The following is a 21,300-nucleotide window of genomic DNA, read 5'->3' on the forward strand; positions in this document are numbered from 1 at the left end:
GGGGTTGTACCTGGTGGGTTCATTAATAATTTGTGTGAGATTGAGGGCATCAAGCTTGGATTGTAGGATGGCTGGGGTGTTAAGCATGTCCCAGTTTAGGTCACCTAGTAGCACGAGCTCTGAAGATAGATGGGGGCAATCAGTTCACATATGGTGTCCAGAGCACAGCTAGGGGCCGAGGGGGGTCTATAGCAGGCGGCAACGGTGAGAGACTTGTTTTTGGAGAGGTGGATTTTTAAAAGAAGAAGTTCAAATTGTTTGGGTACAGACCTGGATAGCAGGACAGAACTCTGCAGGCTATCTCTGCAGTAGATTGCAACACCGCCCCCTTTGGTCGTTCTATCTTGTCTGAAAACGTTGTAGTTAGGGATGAAGATTTCAGAGTTTTTGGTGGACTTCCTAAGCCAAGATTCAGACACAGCTAGGACATCCGGGTTGGCAGAGTGTGCTAAAGCAGTGAATAAAACAAACTTAGGGAGGAGGCTTCTAATGTTAACATGCATGAAACCAAGGTTATTACGGTTACAGAAGTCATCAAAAATCAAAGACTTATGTCGATTTCCTATTGAAAAGGACTCCTCAAATGACAAACCAAATGGGATTGTAGCCTAGGGAGTCTGCTGTATCTGCATTAACCTCTCTGGGCTAGGTGGGACGTTTGCATCCCACCCTAGTCAACAGCCAGTGGAATCCCGTGGCGCGATATTGAAATACCTTAGAAATGCTATTACTTCAATTTCTCAAACGTATGACTATTTTACACCATTTTAAAGACAAGACTCTCGTTAATCTAACTACACTGTCCGATTTCAAAAAGGCTTTACAACGAAAGCAAAACATTAGATTATGTCAGCAGAGTACCCAGCCAGAAATAATCAGACACCCATTTTTCAAGCTAACCTATAATGTCACAAAAACCAAAACCACAGCTAAATGCAGCACTAACCTTTGATGATCTTCATCAGATGACACTCCTAGGACATTATGTTATACAATACATGCATGTTTTGTTCAATCAAGTTCATATTTATATCAAAAAGCAGCTTTTTACATTAGCATGTGACTAGCATGTGACTAGCATTCCCACCGAACACTTCCGGTGAATTTACTAAATTACTCACGATAAACGTTCACAAAAAACATAACAATTATTTTAAGAATTATAGATACAGAACTCCTATATGCAATCGCGGTGTCTGATTTTAAAATAGCTTTTCGGTGAAAGCACATTTTGCAATATTCTGAGTAGATAGCCCGGCCATCACAGGCTAGCTATTTTGACACCCACCAAGTTTGGTACTCACCAAACTCAGATTTACTATAAGAAAAATTGGATTACCTTTGCTATTCTTCGTCAGAATGCACTCCCAGGACTTATACTTTAACAACAAATGTTAGTTTGGTTCCAAATAATCCATAGTTATATCCAAATAGCGGCGTTTTGTTCGTGCGTTCAAGACACTATCCGAAGGGTACCAGGTAATTTACTATAAAGGTAATTTACGCTTGAGCGTTTACCGTGAATCCAAGCTCTGTGAATGTTGGGGAAAATTCCTTTAAGGTGCATTGTCGGCTGTCTAGTCAGCTTCTCTATAACGCTCCTTGCATTGAATCCCAGCCAACATTACCTTTCCTTTTTATATAATGGCTGAAGAAGAAACAGACTGGCACCCAGGCTGAAGGTATGGGGAGTGGAAGTTCACTGCATATCAATGATCATGATATCAGCCATAATTGTAACTTCAAGGAGATATATGAGGATTTTTTCAGAGTCCTCAGATCAGCTTGTTTATAACTGTAAAACCATCCTCTAACAGAGCTTTAGAGTTATACACATACTCTTCCTCCATTATTAATTCCTCAAACTCATCTAAAATTACAAGTGAAGACATACATTTGACTTTACATTTAGCATAAATAAACTTGTATCCAGAGTGGCTTATCATAATTGTATTAAACGTAGGATAATGAAACAACATAGCACCATGATAACAAATAAAACATTCAAAATAGGAAAATCTGAAAATACTTTGAAAACCTGTTAATCGGCACCTTGCTTTTTCCCTGATCCTTCAGTTCTCAATCTGTAGATGAAGCTGGTGTCGATATCTCACCTACCTTTATGAGTCTATGACTAAGAAGTTTCTGCTACCTTCTATCATTTTATAGGACTCAACCTCTCTTTTTCTCTCAGGGTAGCCACTGTCAGCACCTCAGATAATGTTGCTATGAGGCATCAACAAAGGTGCCATGGTATTGGTCAGGTCCTTACCCCCATGAATTCATACAGTGCTAGAAAATGTTTCTTCTTCTCTTAAACTAGCTGCTTATGATTGATTGAACAACACCCAGAGTCATTGTAAACTAATGGACTCACAATAAAGGCGTTTACACAAGAAGTGAATTTGTCAATATAAATACTCTAAAGCTCTGCCCCGCAAACAGGGGACGTCCTTAGGACATTTGGCAAAGTTCCCATTAGGTCCCTTTAAGGGTTTCGGCGTAACATTAAAACAGGAAGTTAACCTCCGGACCATCCCTGCAAATAAAAATTAGTCGCTAGGACGTCCCCGGAATGTCACAAAATGGTGGCCTAACTTTTCCAGGGCCTTGTGTCATGGTCGCTTGGAGGTTTTGTCTAGTTCCCGGTTTGTCCCAAGGACATTTTTAGGACGTTCTTGGGACATAGTGTCATGGTCCCCTGGGAGTTTTGTCTAATTCCCGGGTTTGTCCTGGGGACGTTTTTAGAACATTATTGGGACATTGTGTCAAGGTCCCCTGGAGGTTTTTGTCTAGTACCCGGCTTGTTCCGGGGAGGTCACCTGATGGTCGCAATAAAATGTTCAGTCCCCCAAAAAGGGTCTACCCAGGGTATGCAAACCCTAGATTCATTACACATCACCCCTTGTTACTGTTGCCAAGCCCATCAAGGCCCTGATTGGTAAACCACTGATCCATTCACGGCTCTTTTTGGCAATGTTAAGGACACCCACAACAGCACTTTTAACATAGTGTTTTCAATGTACATATTTGACGTACATGGTTACAATGTGTATGTTTATTCATACAGTAATTATTATTTCACATGTCCCCAACTCACAGCATTCCAAACTTCCTGCTACGTCACCATATCTGTATCAATGACTGATTTCACCTGTATTCCTACACTTTGCACTTCATAGTAAAACTCAGCTTTGTAAGAAATCAAGAAAAACTATATTTATAATAGTGGTTCAGTAGTAACATTAAAACAGAATTATATTAGACAACTAACTATACAACATTAGACAACTATACTAAAAACCCAAACTGAAATTGCTGAAAGTCTATGAAATCAATGATGAGAGAATAGAAAGATTAACTGATGACTAAAATAGCAGTGCACATGGCACTATTTTGCTAAGTGCAGAGATGTATTATAGGTAATTAATGTGTATGGGACTTAAGAAATTCGACAGACTTTGGGGCGCAGCAGAAAGATCAGCATACCCCAAATCCAAAGGTTGTGAGTTCAAATCCCAAGTGGGCTCATATTGAAAAGTAAGCACCAAGTGATCATGTCAAATGTAATCCTATTGTCATTGATTAAAGGTGTTTACACTAATTTAGCTGAACAGTCTACCACTTATAATTACTTTACTTATAATTATAATGGTTTGGGACACCTGCAACCATCATGTGACAAAACCTCCAGGGGACCATGACACAACACCCAAAGAATGTCCTAAAAATGTCCCCGGGTACATCCGCAGGACAAGCAGGGAACTAGACAAAACCTCCAGAGGACCATGACACAACGTCCTGACCACTTTAGGTGACCATTTCATGACATTCCGGGGGATGACCAAATTACTCATTTAGTCTTCAGGGACGTTCCCCTGGGAATATCACATGACATCCTAATGACTAGTAAAATAAAGTCCTGAGAACATCCTAAAAAGGTCCTGGCATGGTCCTCAGTGACGTCCTGATGACTTACAGGGAAATAGACAAAAGTCCCCCAGAGGACGTTCCCTTGGGAGCATCAAATCCCCTTGACCATCATGAAACGTCCCCTTTTGGTCATTGAATGTCCCATGGATAATGTCCTATCAGAACCAAAGAGGAACCTTTTCATATTGTTCCCTAATGGACATCAAAATACCTTATTATAACATTATGCTGCGACCAAATAAGGCCGTTCATTAACCTGGAACTACAAGAACGAAACATATATCACAGAGCAATATATTTTAGCGTGAATGCTGCAGCCGACGCAAACTCTGCAGTGCACTCTTACCCACCATCTTGTGTGAAAATACATTGGCTGGGAAACGGCTACACATTGGCCGGTAAACAGTTGCTGGCTCGGCAAGGAACTCGCAATTTGAAGGCTGATATCAAATCAAATTGTATCAGTCACATTCGCCGAATACAACCTTACAGTGAAATGCCTACTTACATTTACATTTACATTTTAGTAATTTAGCAGACGCTCTTATCCAGAGTGGCTTACAGTAGTGAATGCATACATTTCATACTTTTCATTTCATGCGTTATTTTATTTTATTTTTTATTTATTTTTTGTACTGTAGAACATTTTGAGGATCTGAGGACCCATGACAAATCTTTTCAGTCTCCTAGGGGGAATAGGTTTTGTCATGCCCTCTTCACGACTGTCTTGGTGTGCTTGGGCCATGTTAGTTTGATGGTGATGTGGACCAAGGAACTTGAAGCCCTCAACCTGCTCCACTGCAGCCCTGTCAATTAAAATGGGGGTGTGCTCGGTCGTCTTTTTCCTGTAGTCCACCATCATCTCCTTTGTCTTGATCACGTTGAGGGAGAAGTTGATGTCCTGGCACCACATGGCCAGGTCTCTGACCTCCTCCCTATAGGCTGTCTCATCGTTGTCTGTGATCAGGCCTACCACTGTTGTGTCATCGGCAAATTTAATGATGGTGTTGGAGTCGTGCCTGGCCGTGCAGTAATGAGTGAACAGGTAGAACAGGAGGGAATTGAGCACGCACCCCTGAGTGGTCCCCGTGTTGAGGATCAGCGTGGAGGATGTGTTGTTACCTACCCTTACACCTTGGGGATCCAATTGCAGAGGGAGGTGTTTAGTCCCAGGTTCCTTAGCTTAGTGATGAGCTTTGAGGGCACAATGGTGTTGAACGCTGAGCTGTAGTCAATGAATAGCATTCTCACATAGGTGTTCCTTTTGTCCAGGTGGGAAAGGGCAGTGTGGAGTGCAATGGAGATTGCATCATCTGTGGATTTTTTGGGGAGGTATGCAAATTGGAGTGGGTCTAAGGTTTCTGGGATGATGGTGTTGATGTGAGCCATGTCCAGCCTTTCAAAGCACTTCATGGCTACAGACGTGAGTGCTATGGGTCGGTAGTTGTTTAGGTAGGTTATCTTAGTGTTCTTTTTTTTCACCGTTATTTAACCAGGTAGGCTAGTTGAGAACAAGTTCTCATTTACAACTGCGACCTGGCGAAGATAAAGCAAAGCAGTGCGACACAAACAACAACACAGAGTTACACATGGACTAAACAAACGTACAGTCAATAACACAACAGAAAAAAAATTATATATACAGTGTGTGCAAATGAGGTAAGATTAGGGAGGTAAGGCAATAAATAGGCCATAGTGGCGAAGTAATTACAATTTAGCAATTCAACACTGGAGTGATAGATGTGCAGAGATGAATGTGCAAGTAGAGATACTGGGGTGCAAAGGAGCAAAAATATAAAAAAATAAATAACAATATGGGGATGAGGTAGTTGGATGGGCTATTTACAGATGGGCTATGTACAGGTGCAATGATCTGTGAGCTGCTCTGACAGCTGATGCTTAAAGTTAGTGAGGGAGATATGAGTCTCCAGCTTCAGTGAAATATACCTTCTTTAGCGCGTGCTACTATGGTGCTGCTATGGCGACCAGTGAGCTGAGATAAGGCGGGGCTTTAGCTAGCAAAGACTTATAGATGACCTGGAGCCAGTGGGTTTGGCAACAAATATGAAGCAAGGGCCAGCCAACGAGAGCATGCAGGTCGCAGTGGTGGGTAGTATATGGGCCTTTGATGACAAAACGGATGGCACTGTGATAGACTGCTTTCAATTTGCTGAGTAGAGTGTTGGAGGCTATTAGTCATGACTCATGACCACCGGTGTGGCGGTAATATGTCAGCGTAACAGCCCTAGTAGCACCCTACATCCCTCTGGGTTATGCCGTTCCAGCAGAACACTACTCCCCTCCAGGCCTAGGCATGCCCTATTCCAATCCAGCTGCGCCATACACTCCTCCGGACCAGACATCACCCTATCATGCACCTGCTTTGCCACTTTGCATGGACAGCTGATTGCCTCATCACATGGCATCCCAAAGCCGTTGTTGCCCCATTTTGAGAGAGGCAGAGCGAGAGACTTTGCCCTCCTCCAAATGGTCCTGGACAACACGATGAGCAATCACAGACACGTGAAAGAGCGGTACAAGTATCAAGTGCTCCTTGGACACCTAAAACTACTGAGGATACTCCAGCACACTAAGGCCTACATGCATGACCCGAGACCTTGCACTGATGATTTTGCACTGTCTACCTACGCCCTGATAGGCATGCTTAGATTCCTTGATGGCCAGAAGGGCTACGAGTTCAGATGCGGATCCCATGTCGACCGACTCTTAAGCAAGATACCACAGAACTACTGGGATGCCATCGTAGAGTATTGCTTTACTCACAGCATTCTCTAGACAGGCACGGACCAAACGTACACCTAATCTGACCTGGCAGCCTGGTTGCAGAGGAAATCCCAGGTTAAGTGTATTGCAAGCAGAGCTGGGGCCCTCTACAAATACGACATGCCCGTGCCAGCAAAGAAAACCAACGTGCCTCTTCTAGACCAAAGGAGAGATACACTTCGATCTACTTCAAATCTAGCGAAGACCACAGCTCTTAGGAGTCTGCATCATCCAATCCCCCTTCCAAGCCCAAGCCATCCATACTCTCCTCACTGTGACAACATAGAACACTACCTCACCGTCTGTCCCAAGTTCTCCACACACAGAGAAGCGTACAAAGCTCTCCCTCGCTCTCCATTTGGTAAATCCGACCACAACTCTATCCTCCTGATTCCTGCTTACAAGCAATAATTAAAGCAGGAAGCACCAGTGACTTGGTCTATAAAAAAATGGTCAGATGAAGCAGATGCTAAACTACAGGACTGTTTTGCTATCACAGACTGGAACATGTTCTGGGATTCTTCCGATGACTCTTCCATTGAGGAATACACCACATCAGTCACTGGCTTTATCAATAAGTGCATTGAGGACGTCGTCCCCACAGTGACTGTACGTACATACCCCAACCAGAAGCCATGGATTACAGGCAACATTCGCACTGAGCTAAAGGGTAGAGCTGCCGCTTTCAAGGTGCGGGACTCTAACCCGGAAGCTTACAAGAAATCCCGCTATGCCCTGCGACGAACCATCAAACAGGCAAAGCATCAATACAGGGCTAAGATTGAATCATACTACACCGGCTTCGACGCTCGTCGGATGTGGCAGGGCTTGCAAACTATTACGGACTACAAAGGGAAGCGCAGCCGTGAGCTGCCCAGTGACACAAGCCTACCAGACGAGCTAAATCACTTCTAGGCAAGCAACACTGAGGCATGCGTGAGAGCATCAGCTGTTGCGGATGACTGTGTGATCACGCTCTCCTTAGCCGACGTGAGTAAGACCTTTAACCAGGTCAACAATCACAAGGCTGTGGGGCCAGATGGATTACCAGGACGTGTGCTCCGGGCATGTGCTGACCAACTGGCAGGAGTCTTCACTGACATTTTCAACATGCCCCTGATTGAGTCTGTAATACCAACATGCTTCAAGCAGACCACCATAGTCCCTCTGCCCAAGAAGACAATGGCAACATGCCTAAATGACTACCGACCCGTAGCACTCACGTCCGTAGCCATGAAGTGCTTTGAAAGGTTGGTAATGGCTCACATCAACACCATTATCCCAGAAACCCTAGACCCTGCATACCGCCCAAACAGATCCACAGATGATGCAATCTCTATTGCACTCCACACTGCCCTTTCCCACCTGGACAAAAGGAACACCTATGTGAGAATGCTATTCATTGACTACAGCTCAGCGTTCAACACCATAGTACCCTCAAAGCTCATCACTAAGCTAAGGAACCTGGGACTAAACACCTCCCTCTGCAACTGGATCCTGGACTTCCTGACGGGCCGCCCCCAGTTGGTGAGGGTAGGTAGCAACACATCTGCAACGCTGTTCCTCAACACTGGAGCTCCCCAGGGGTGCGTGCTCAGTCCCCTCCTGTACTCCCTGTTCACCCACGACTGCATGGCCAGGCACAACTCCAACACCATCATTAAGTTTGCTGACGACACAACAGTGTCCAACAACGATGAGACAGCCTATAGGGAGGAGGTCAGAGACCTGGCCGGGTGGTGCCAGAATAACAACCTATCCCTCAAAGTAACCAAGACTAAGGAGATGATTGTGGACTACAGGAAAAGGAGCACTGAGCACGTCCCCATTCTCATCGACGGGGCTGTAGTGGAGCAGGTTGAGAGCTTCAAATTCCTTGGTGTCCACATCACCAACAAATTAGAATGGTCCAAACACACCAAGACAGTCGTGAAGAGGGCACGACAAAGCCTATTCCCCCTCAGAACACTAAAAAGATTTGGCATGGGTCCTGAAATCCTCAAAAGGTTCTACAGCTGCAACATCGAGAGCATCCTGACCGGTTGCATCACTGCCTGGTACAGCAACTGCTCGGCCTCCGACCGCAAGGCACTTCAGAGGGTAGTGCATCACTGGGGCAAAGCTGCCTGCCATCCAGGACCTCTACACCAGGCGGAGTCAGAGGAAGGCCCTGAAAATTGTCAAAGACCCCAGCCATCCCAGTCATAGACTGTTCTCTCTACTACCGCATGGCAAGCGGTACCGGAGTGCCAAGTCTAGGACAAAAAGGCTTCTCAACAGTTTTTACCCCCAAGCAATAAGACTCCTGAACAGGTAACCAAATGGTTACCCAGACTATTTGCATATTGTGCCCTCCCCCTGCCCCCCCACTTGCTACTCTCTGTTTATCTTATATGCATAGTCACTTTAACTATACATTCATGTACATACAACCTCAATTGTCCCGACCAACCAGTGCTCCCGCACATTGGCTAACCGGGCTATCTGCATTGTGTCCCACCACCCGCCAACCCCTCTTTTTACGCTACTGATACTCTCTGTTCATCATATATGCATAGTCACTTTAACCATACCCACATGTACATACTACCTCAATAAGCCTGACTAACCGGCGTCTGTATATAGCCTTGCTACTCTTATTTTCAAATGTATTTTTACTGTTGCTTTATTTCTTTACTTACCTACACACACACACACACATACCTTTTTTTTGCACTATTGGTTAGAGCCTGTAAGTAAGCATTTCACTGTAAGGTCTACACCTGTTGTATTCGGCGCACGTGACAAATAAACTTTGATTTGATTTGAGATCATTGAGTGGATAAAGGATAGACAACAGTGTTGGAAGTGCGGACTATCCCACAAACTAGATGCTTGCCACCTCAGACGACCCTGCAAGAAATGCAACGAGCTGCACCTAACAGTGCTTCAATATTCCATCCACCAAGACCAGAAGAGTGTTCTCATGATTAGTGTACTTACCACAAATGTGTACCTAGATGGACCAATGTTATGAATATACAATCAACTGAAATGCCATTAGCCATGAAAAAGATTTTTGGTGGTGATAGCTGTTCTTCACCTTTATCAGAAGAAAATTCAAAATTGCAATGGCTGCTCTGTCAGTTGAAGGTTGTCTGGGGCTCTTTTCGAAATACACACAGCTAAACTTAATATGCTTCATAAGTGACAGGTAGGCTATACCTCAATAGCTGCATAATTTATTTTAAACTGCAACTCAATTATTTAACTTTTGCATTCAAACTCCACTTTGGTAAATGCTAAGGTACCAGAGGTAAAGAAAAGCAAAAAGTACATTAAATTAACATATATTTTAAAATATATGCCATGTTCTATAATGTGCTCAAGTTTTATATTTCATAAATATATTCTGGACAAATTAGATGGGATGGCGTATCGCTGCAGAATGCTGTGGTTGCCATGCTGGTCCCACGGGGGACCAGTACGGAAAAAGAATGTATGAAATGTATGCATTCACTACTGTAAATCACTCTGGATTAGAGCGTCTGCTAAATGACTAAAATGTAAATGTTAAATGTGCCTTGAATTCTAAATAAATCACCAACAGTGTCACCAGCAAAGCATCATCACACCTACTCCACACTTCATGGTGGGAACCGCATATGCGGAGATCATCCGTTCACCTACTCTGCGTCTCACAAAGACATGGTGGTTGGAACCAAAAAGCTCACATTTGGACTCTTCAGACCAAAGGACAGATTTCCACCAGTCTAATGTCCATTGCTCGTGTTTCTTGGCCCAAGCAAGTCTCTTCTTCTTATTGGTGTCCTTTAGTAGTGTTTTCTTTGCAGCAATTCGACTATGAAGGCCTGATTCACGCAGTCTCCTCTGAACAGTTGATGTTGAGATGTGTCTGTTACATGAACTCTGTGAAGCATTTATTTGGGCTGCAATTTCTGAGGCTGGTAACTCTAATGAACTTATCCACTGGAGCAGAAGTAACTCTGGGTCTTCCATTCCTGTGGTGGTCCTCATGAGAGCCAGTTTCATCATAGCGATTGTTGGTTTTTACGACTGCACTTGAAGAAACTTTTAATGTTCTTGAAATTGACTGACCTTGTCTTAAAGTAATGATGGACTGTCATTTCTCTTTGCTTATTTGACATGTTCTTGCCATAATATGGACTTGGTCTTTTACAAAATAGGACTATCTCTGTATACCACCCCTATCTTGTCCCAGTACAACTGATTGGCTCAAAAAATTAAATAAATTCCACACATTAACTTTTAACAAGGTACACCTGTGAATTCAAACGCATTCCAGGTGACAGACTACCTCATGAAACTGGTTGAGAGAATTCCAAGAGTGTTCAAAGCTGTCATCAAGGCAAAGGGTGGCTACTTTGAAGAATCTCAAAACTAAAAAATATTTTGATTTGATTAACACTTTTTTGGTTACTATATGATTCCATATGTGTTATTTCATAGTTTTGATGTCTTTATTCTAGAAATTAGTAAAAATAAAGAAAAATCTTTGAATGAGAGCTTCCGTCCAAAGTTTATTAACAATATTTTCAATTTACAGAAATACTCATCATAAACGTTGATAAAATATTAAACTGTTGTTCAAAGAATTACAGATACACTTCTCCTTAATGCAACCGCTGTGTCAGATTTAAAAAAAACTTTACAGCGAAAGCACACTTTGCAATAATCTGAGTACGGCACTCAGACACGAAACCAAACCCGCCATTTTGTGGAGTCAACAAAACTCAGAAATAACATTATAAATATTCACTTACCTTTGATGATCGTCATCGGAATGCACTCCCAGAAATCCCAGTTCCCCAATACATGTTCATTTGTTTCGATAAAGTCCATATATATATGTCAAAATACCTCCTTTTGTTCGCGCGTTTGGTAGAGTACTCCAAATGCACTGTGCTCGCGTAGTTAAGTTCAGACGAAAAGTCAAAAAAGTTATATTACAGTTCGTAGAAACATGGCAAACGATGTATAGAATCAATCTTTAGGATGTTTTTATCATAAATCTTCCATAATATTCCAACCGGATGATTCCTTTTTCTTCAAAAAAGAAAAGGAACACAGCTAACTCTCACGTGAGTGCGCACCACTGAACTCATGTAATTCTCTCACTCATCTACTTCCAGGACCTCTTATTCTCTCCCTATTCACAGTAGAAGCATGAAACAACGTTCTAAAGACTGTTGACATCTAGTGGAAGCCTTAGGAAGTGCAAAATGACCCCACAGACACTGTATACTGGATAGGGAATCACTTGAAAAACTACACACCTCAGATTTCCAAACTTCCTGGTTGGATTTTTCTCAGGTTTTTGCCTGCCATATGAGTTCTGTTATACTCACAGACATCATTCAAACAGTTTTAGAAACTTCTGAGTGTTTTCTATCCAAATATACTAATAATATGCATATCCTACCTTCTGGGCCGAGTAGCAGGCAGTTCAATTTGGGCACGTCATTCATCTGAATTTCCGAATACTGCCCCGTCACTAAAAAGTTAAAGAGTTACCATCTCCCGAATTTACCTACAACATCCATAAAACAGTCAACATATTAATCATAACCTCTTACCTCTGACTTGCCTAGTAAATGGGGCTAGGCATCCCGCAAGCGGGACAACTTCCAGTGAACTGGAGGGCGCACAATTCAAATAAATAATCATACAAATTATGGATATTAAGCATTTAGGAACATATATCGGTTAAAAGCTTAAAATATTGTTAATCTAACTGCACTCTCCGATTTACAGTAGCCATGACAGCGAAAGTATGCCATGCGACTGTTTGAGGACGGCGCCCCACATCAAAATATGTTTCCACCGGCACAGGTTTCATAAATTCACAAATAGCGATTAAATATTCACTTACTTTTTGAAAATCTTCCTCTGATTTGTCATCCAAAGGGTCCAAGCTATAACATGTAGTGGCATTTAGTTAGATAAAATCCTTCTTTATATCCCAAAAAGTCTGTTTTGTTGGCCCCATCGATTTGAGTAATCCACTCGTTCAACATGCAGAGAAAGGAATCTGAAAATATACTCCTAAACTTTGTTTCAACAAGTCAAAATACATTTGTATTTACTCCTCAGATATCCTAAAATGTAATCAAACTATAATATTTCTTACGGAAAGAAGTATGTTCAATAGGAAACCGATTTTAGCAGGTGCGTTCTGTCTTCATCACGCACGCATACACAAATTGTGTCCCTGTACCAAAACTAATATTTCTTATTAATTTTGGAAGTTACAAGCCTGAAACCTTGAACATAGACTGCTGACACCCTGTGGAAGCCATCGGAATTGCATCCTGGGAGCTAGAATTCAGTGTGCCCCTATACTTTCCATTGTAAGAGCATGGGCTCTCAAAAAAAGACAATTTCTGGTTGGTTTTTCTTGGGATTTTCTCCTACCATATCTATTGTGTTATATTCTCCTACATTATTTTAACATTTCTACAAACTTCAACGTGTTTTATTTCCAATGGTACCAATTATATGCATATCCTGCCTTCGTGGCTTGAGCAACAGGCAGTTTACTTTGGGCACGTCATTCAGGCGGAAATTGAGAAAAAAGGGGCCTAGACCTAAGAATTATATGAAGGTTAAATAAAAAAATACTATAAAAATGATCAGATCATCATCATTCTGAACAGTCTTACCCTTATGCATCTGCAATTATTCAGTACTACACAAATTGGTTTAATGATTTATTTACTAGCTAACTAAATAATAACACAGAATAGAAACACACAAAGGTCCCTATTGGACTGACAAAATATGGTGGCTTATACACAACGAATGAAGAGGGGTGGGGAAAAGAGAGAGAGAGAGAAAAAGGGACATTTATCGTGGACACATTCTGTAACTATTCTCACATTAATCATATACTTTGCACACGAACCGCCGCCCGTTTGGAGTAAGAAATCATGAATGTATTTACATGTGAAATGCCTTCGTTCATCGCTTTTCTCTGTCAAAACCAAGCCTTCTTGGAAGGGGTTTGTTGGGCCTTTCCGCGGCCCACTTGTACATGCTCTGATTGTCCACCAGAGGTCACAATGTCCTTCTTCTTACTTGTCAGGTCTCCATGGGTTGTTCATTCCTCAGAACAGCTACTTAGCTGTACCAGTGATTGTCTGAGGTGACCTTCTCCTTTCTCCACCTCGGATAGATAGTCAAAGTTCCTAATCACTGTACACGTGCAGCTGCAGACTGGCGGTGTCCTGGTCTGGTAGGTGAGTTCATTTTCTTCACCTCGTGATGAGGTTGAAAGTTTCAACCATTTCAAACGTGTAGCTCTCCGCCTCACATTTCCTGGTCTAAAGGTTGATTTCTCTTCCAAGCCTTTATGCACTCTTGGTCAAAAAGGGCATTCCGTCATGCTGACAAGCTCTCTGACCTCACTCGTGGCATGGCTAGTTGCTGTGTAAAATATTATCAAAAACGATTACCGCTTTAGAAAACTAAAATCACATTCCTATCTTAACACAAATACCTTCATCACTTTTCATATTATATGCTCAACGCACCGGATGAAACCTCATACCTGTAATAGCCATACTTTCCAAGTTCCAATATTTCCTTCATAAGATTTTTAATGACATCACTAAATAATCAACCATATGACATTCGTTTTCCATATCTCCCCACTGACCATTCCCCACATTTTTAATGTTAGAATTATTGTTCCATTATCCACTTTTAGACTTTAGAGTTTTGTGCGGGTAAAAGTCTCTGGAGACAAGGGGACTTTCCTTTAGCCAATACTGGAGGGTAGAAAGAGAGTCCTCTCCTGCTTAATTTACGACCGGTGTGGAGGTGTTAAAACGGCCAGTGTCCTCCTCCCCCCTTTGCAGGTGGGAGAGGGTCTGGTTGTTGTCAGTCATTGCAAAGCTGATCTGACCCATTGTGATCCTCACATGACAGTCATGACACAGTGCATTCTGAAAGTATTCAGACCTTTTCCCTTTTTAAAAATGTTATGTTACAGCCTTATTCTAAAATGGATTGAAATAATTGTTGTCCTCATCAATCTACACATAATAACCCACAATGACCAAGCAAAACTAGGTTTTTAGAAATATTTGCAAATTTATATAAAACAAAAACAGAAATACCTTATTTACATAAGTATTCAGACCCTTTGCTATGAGACACGAAATTGAGCTCAGGTGCATCCTGTTTCCATTGATCATCGTTTAGTTGTTTCTACAACTTGATTGGAGTCCACCTGTGGTAAATTCAATTGATTGGACATGATTTGGAAAGACACACACCTGTCTATATAAGGTCCCACAGTTGACAGTGCATGTCAGAGCAAAAACCAAGCCATGAGGTGGAAGGAATTTTCCGTAGAGCTCCGAGACTGGATTGTGTCAAGGCACAGATCTGGGAAAGGGTACCAAACAATGTCCCCAAGAACACAGTGGCCTCCATCATTCTTAAATGGAACCACCAAGACTCTTCAAAGAGTTGGCCACCAGGCCAAACTGAGGAATCGGGGGAGAAGGGCCTTGGTCAGGGAGGTGACTAAGAACCCGATGGTCACTCTGACAGAGCTCCAGAATTCCTCTGTGGAGATGGGAGAACCTTCCAGAAGGACAACCATCTCTGCAGCACTCCACCAATCAGGCCATTATGGTAGAGTGGTCAGACGGAAGCCACTCATCAGTATAAGGCACATGACAGCCCGCTTGGAGTTTTCCAAAAGACACCTAAAAGCCTCTCAGACCATGAGAAAGAAGATTCTCTGGTGTGATGAAACCAAGATTGAAATCTTTGGCCTGTATGTCAAGCGTCACATCTGGAGGAAACCTGGCATCATCCCTACTGTGAAGCATGGTGGTGGCAGCATCATGCTGTGGTGATGTTCTATAGTGGCAGGGACTGGGAGGCTAATCAGGATCGAGGGAAAGATGAACGGAGCAAAGTACAGAGAGATCCTTGATGAAAACCTGTTCCAGATGCTCAGGACCTCAGACAGGTTTACGACCCTAAGCACACAGCCAAGACAACGCAGGATTGGCTTCAGGACAAGTCTCTGAATGTCCTTGAGTGGCCCAGCCAGAGCCCGGACTTGAACCCATCTAACATATCTGGAGCGACCTGAAAATAGCTGTGCAGCGATGCTCCTCACCCAACCTGACAGAGCTTGAGAGGATCTGCAGAGAAGAATGGGAGAAACTCCCCAAATACAGGTGTGCCAAACTTGTAGCGTCATACCCAAGAAGACTCGAGGCTGTAATCACTGCCAAATGTGCTTCAGCAAAATACTGAGTAAAGTGTCTAAATACTTATATAAATGTGATATTTCAGTTTTTTATGTTTTTATAAATGCGCATGAAATAATTCCACCTGTTTTTGCTTTGTCATTATGTGGTGTTGTGTATAGATTGATGGTGAAAAACAACGATCTTAATCCATTTTAGAATAAGGCTGTAACTTAATAAAATGTGGGACAAGTCAAGGGGTTCTGAATACTTTCTGAATGCGCTATAAGTGCCTTGTTCAAGGGCACATCGACAGATTACTCACCTAGTCGACTTGGGGATCCAAACCAGCTACCTTTCAGCTACTGGCCCAATGCTCTTAACCACTAGGCTACCTGCCACACTTCATAGTCCCTTCATGCCTTATTTTATATTATGTTCCAAGTGATGGTGCAAAGTAGGCAAAGTAGGCATTCCCAATCAATGGTATCATGTATGTTTACTTATTATTCACATTGAACATGCTGTCATTTGTATAACAAAACAAATGTAACAGCTACACAAATTCACAATGGCACAACAAAGTCATGTGTCATATTCTAACCACCATGGAAATTAAACAGCATGCTTGTATTATCTGCTATCTCTTTCTGGGAGCAGACATGGAATGTAACTTTTTATTATAATTTATTCAAACAAATACTGTATTCCTACTACAAGCCCACTACACATTCAATGGTCACTAAGCCATACTGTACAGCACTTTGGGGACCCGCTGGAGGCCACTACAATAATAGCACTTAATTCAGATTTATTTTACATTGGCCATATTTATTTCCTGCAACCTGTTAGATGACCTCTGTTATTATTATATGCATGTTCTCTATCTGGAACAATGGGTACGGTGGGGATGCCACAGTAAACATTCAAACATTCAAAATGTCAAACATTTTACAGTTTGGGTGCAACCCGTGTTTTCAACAGCTTTATAATGCTTGTGCGTAACTCTTTAGTGACAAATCCATAGATGATAGGGTTAATTAGAGGGGGAACGATGAAGATCAGGGTAGTGCAGAACTTCTTGATGTTCATTGGGACCTGGGGGAAGCGGTTACTGAGGATAATGATGAGGCTGACAATTTCGTAGATCAAGTAGATGACCAGGTGAGAGGCGCAGGTCTGTAAGGCCTTACTACGACTGCCCTTGTTACTCTTCCTCATCAGACAGGCTGACAGGATCTTGGCATAGCAGAAAAAGATGATGAAGAAGGAACTGCTGCTGAGAATCCAAGTCATGCACAAACCTGGAATGAGATGAAGAAGTCATAATACAAGTCATGGGAAAGAAAATGTGAATGACAAAACAAGATTAAAAAAAAATAACCAATACTTCATAATTGCAGTGATATAACATAATGGCAAGGGTCAATCCTCATTTACACAAACTTGCCGTAGATATCGTTAATGGGGGTGGGCACACAGGCCAGGTTCAGGATGGAGCGGTTGCTGCAGTAGACATGCCTGATGTAGGTGCCACATAGTGGAGTACCCACATTCAAAGCGAAGAGCACAGCTATAAGGATGATTGCTACAGCCCAGGCCAGCAAGATCACAAAAACTAGGTGGGCCGTGGTCATGATTGCATGGTACCTCAATGGTTCACACACTGCCACATACCTGTAATTGGAGTATAATACATTATTTTACTACTATTAGTATTATTCCTTCTTAACAATAACAGATTCAAATTTTGCACTTGTGGAAACCACTTAATAAATGTGGCCCTGAGAGAACATTTCACTCTCCCATAGACGAGTACAGCTAGGCAGAAGTTTACTTTACTGTGAGACATTTTCATCTACCATGACCTGCTGCATACCTGTCATAGGCCATGGCTGACAGTATGGTCTGTACAGCTGCACCATAGGTGTGAACACAGATGGCCTGAGCATAGGCACTGTTGTATGGAATCCTCTTCTCCCCCGTCAGGAAAATGACCATGAGCTGAGTCATCACAGCCGTTCCTCCCAGCAGGTCACAGGCAGCCAGGTTACATACCATCACGTACATAGGCTTGTGTAGCGTCTTATCTATTGCAATCACACTCATCACAACCATGTTCCCCAGCAGCACCAGGAAGTAGATGACCAGGACCAGGGCAAACAGGGGGTAACCATGGCTCCGAGGCACTTCAAAGCCCTCCAGCTCAAACACGATGGGCTGCCTCAGGGCCACGTAGGACACATTCTCCATGCGCAACATCAGAGTCCTGTAAAAAGCATAGCACAGGAGGAACCTCAGAACACACATGCTTTAGAGAGAGAGAGCTGTTTACAGTCCCCTAGTCACCTAATAACTATGAGAGCTATTCACAATGAGTTTATCATTGATCATCTACACAGCATAGTCAATTTATTCTTGTATTACTTTGCTATTTTATTTTGCATTGCCCATAGTAACAATATTAGTTGTAAATTACTATCTACCTATCTGAGCAGACGGTGATGAAGTCCTTACTGGGTGAGAGGTGACTGTCCTTTATACTGTTAATGCTCCTCCCCCCAGTAGGAGTTGCTCCATCTTTCTATCCATCCATCATACGGCACCCTGAGAACACACCAACAAGTAGTCAAGTGTCGGGATTCTTAGGGGGCATCTCTGGAGACAGATGACAGCTTAGAACACTTTAAGAATGTTCCTTTAACCTCTCTGGGCTAGGTCAACAGCCAGTGGAATCCCGTGGCGCGATATTCAAATACCTTAGAAATGCTATTACTTCAATTTCTCAAACATATGACTATTTTACACTATTTTAAAGACAAGACACTCGTTAACCTGTTGGGGCTAGGGGGCAGTATTTGCACGGCCGGATAAAAAACGTACCCGATTTAATCTGGTTACTACTCCTGCCCAGTAACTAGAATATGCATATAATCTCTCTGACCATTTCTTGGCCTTCTTGATCATCTCTATCCAAAACAGGGGATCTCTGGCATAACGTGACATTTTCTAACGCTCCCAAAGGCTCTCAGAAGGCGCCAGAAAGCTGAATGGTGGCTTTGCAGGCCCTGGCTGAAAAACATTAGCGCATTTTGTAAGTGGTCGATCTGAGAACAATGAGACTGGAGACGCGTGCCCGAGCCGACACCATGTTTACTTTCTCTCTCTTTGAACGAAAACAACCACTCCCGGTTGGAATATTATCGCTTTTTTACGAGAAAAATAGCATAAAAATTGATTTTAAACAGCGGTTGACATGCTTCGAAGTACGGTAATGGAATATTTTGACATTTTTTGTCACGAAACGCGCCGGGCGCGTCACCCTTCTTTACCCATCGGATAGTGTCTTGAACGCACGAACAAAACGCCGCTATTTGGATATAACTATGGATTATTTTGAACCAAACCAACATTTGTTATTGAAGTAGAAGTCCTGGGAGTGCATTCTGACGAAGACAGCAAAGGTAATCAAACTTTTCTAATAGTAAATCGGAGTTTGGTGAGTACCACACTTGGTGGGTGTCAAAATAGCTAGCCTGTGATGGCCGGGCTATCTACTCAGAATATTGCAAAATGTCGGACATAGCGAGTGCATAAAGGAGTTCTGTATCTATAATTCTTAAAATAATTGTTATGTTTATGTAATTGTTATGTTCAGATTTACTATAAGAAAAATTGGATTACCTTTGCTGTTCTTCGTCAGAATGCACTCCCAGGACTTCTATTTCAATAACAAATGTTGGTTTGGTTCCAAATAATCCATAGTTATATCCAAATAGCGGCGTTTTGTTCGTGCGTTCAAGACACTATCCGAAGGGTAAAGAAGGGTGATGCGCCCGGCGCGTTTCGTGACAAAAAATGTCTAAATATTCCATTACCATTATATTTATATCAAAAACCAGCTTTTTACAGTAGCATGTGACTAGCATGTGACTAGCATTCCCACCGAACACTTCCAGTGAATTTACTAAATGGCTCACAATAAACGTTCACAAAAAACATAACAATTATTTTAAGAATTATAGATACAGGCCTCCTTTATGCAATCGCTATGTCCGATTTTAAAATAGCTTTTCGGTGAAAGCACATTTTGCAATATTCTGAGTAGATAGCCTGGCCATCATGGCTAGCTATTTTGACACCCACCAAGTTTGGTACTCACCAAACTCCGATTTACTATAAGAAAAATTGGATTACCTTTGCTGTTCTTCGTCAGAATGCACTCCCAGGACTTCTACTTCAATAACAAATGTTGGTTTGGTTCCAAATAATCCATAGTTATATCCAAATAGCGGCGTTTTGTTCGTGCGTTCAAGACACTATCCGAAGGGTAAAGAAGGGTGACGCGCCCGGCGCGTTTCGTGACAAAAAATGTCAAAATATTCCATTACCGTATTTCGAAGCATGTCAAACGCTGTTTAAAATCAATTTTTATGCGATTTTTCTCGTAAAAAAGCGATAATATTCCGACCGGGAAACCCTGTTTTCGTTTAAAGATGAAAAAATAAAAACATGGAGTCTCCTCGTGCACGCGCCCCCAGTCTCATTGTTCTCAGATCGACCACTTACCAAATGCGCTACTGTTTTTCAGCCATGGCCTGCAAAGTCATCATTCAACGTTCTGTCGCCTTCTGAGAGCCTATGGGAGCGTTAGAAAATGTCACGTTATGCCAGAGATCCCCTGTTTTGGATAGAGATGATCAAGAAGGCCAAGAAATGGTCAGAGAGGGCGCTTCCTGTTTGGAATCTTCTCAGGTTTTGGCCTGCCAAATGAGTTCTGTTATACTCACAGACACCATTCAAACAGTTTTAGAAACTTTAGGGTGTTTTCTATCCAAATCAAACAATTATATGCATATTCTAGTTACTGGGCAGGAGTAGTAACCAGATTAAATTGGGTACGTTTTTTATCTGGCCGTGCAAATACTGCCCCCTATCCCCAACAGGTTAACCTTTTCACGTGTGAGATCCAAATATCTTTAATGGTTGCCCCAGTGTGAGTTTTTTTTATGCGCATGATGCACTCACTGTTTCAAAATGTTATTGTTACGCAACAGGACAGTTAACCTGCGCTGCCCTCAAACCAAGGCACGCTGCCTTCTTATTATGTATAAGCTATGTTACAACTTGTCAATTTCAAATTATTTTCGAACAAGTTTGATTTTCTAACAACAGTTTGAATTGAGGTGTTTTCCGCCTCCTCATAAATTCACAAAGGGAGTAGCCCATGTCACTGTTATGGACAATTTAGGTTTGAGACTTTACTGAGCTGGACAGACTTCTCTCTTCGACGAGAGCCAAAGCACTTACCCCAGATCAAGAATGAATACATTGCGCATCTCAATCAATC

General features: G+C 42.3%; 1 protein-coding gene across 1 annotated transcript; it reads right to left on the minus strand.

The window, feature by feature from the left end:
* Positions 1–16,901: 16,901 nt before the first annotated feature.
* LOC115148290 (olfactory receptor 52D1-like) lies at positions 16,902–18,245 on the minus strand. The gene is made up of 3 exons (XM_029690228.1): positions 17,830–18,245; positions 17,391–17,627; positions 16,902–17,265 (listed from the first exon to the last, which is right to left on the minus strand). The coding sequence occupies exons 1-3, from the start codon at positions 18,210–18,212 to the stop codon at positions 16,902–16,904; spliced, it is 984 nt and encodes a 327-aa protein (XP_029546088.1). The 5' UTR covers positions 18,213–18,245.
* Between the last annotated feature and the right edge of the window lie 3,055 nt (positions 18,246–21,300).

This window comes from Salmo trutta, chromosome 15, assembly GCF_901001165.1.
Source record: "Salmo trutta chromosome 15, fSalTru1.1, whole genome shotgun sequence".
NCBI lineage: Eukaryota > Metazoa > Chordata > Actinopteri > Salmoniformes > Salmonidae > Salmo > Salmo trutta.

What these genes read in the sequence shown, in the direction of transcription:
- LOC115148290 (XM_029690228.1), bottom strand. Translation starts at nt 18,212, where the DNA reads ATGTTGCGCATGGAGAATGTGTCCTACGTGGCCCTGAGGCAGCCCATC. An exon ending in TCAGCCATGGCCTATGACAG is followed by an intron (nt 17,628 to 17,829) that starts GTATGCAGCAGG and finishes CTCCAATTACAG; the next exon opens with GTATGTGGCAGTGTGTGAAC. An exon ending in GATATCTACGGCAAGTTTGT is followed by an intron (nt 17,266 to 17,390) that starts GTAAATGAGGAT and finishes ATGACTTCTTCA; the next exon opens with TCTCATTCCAGGTTTGTGCA.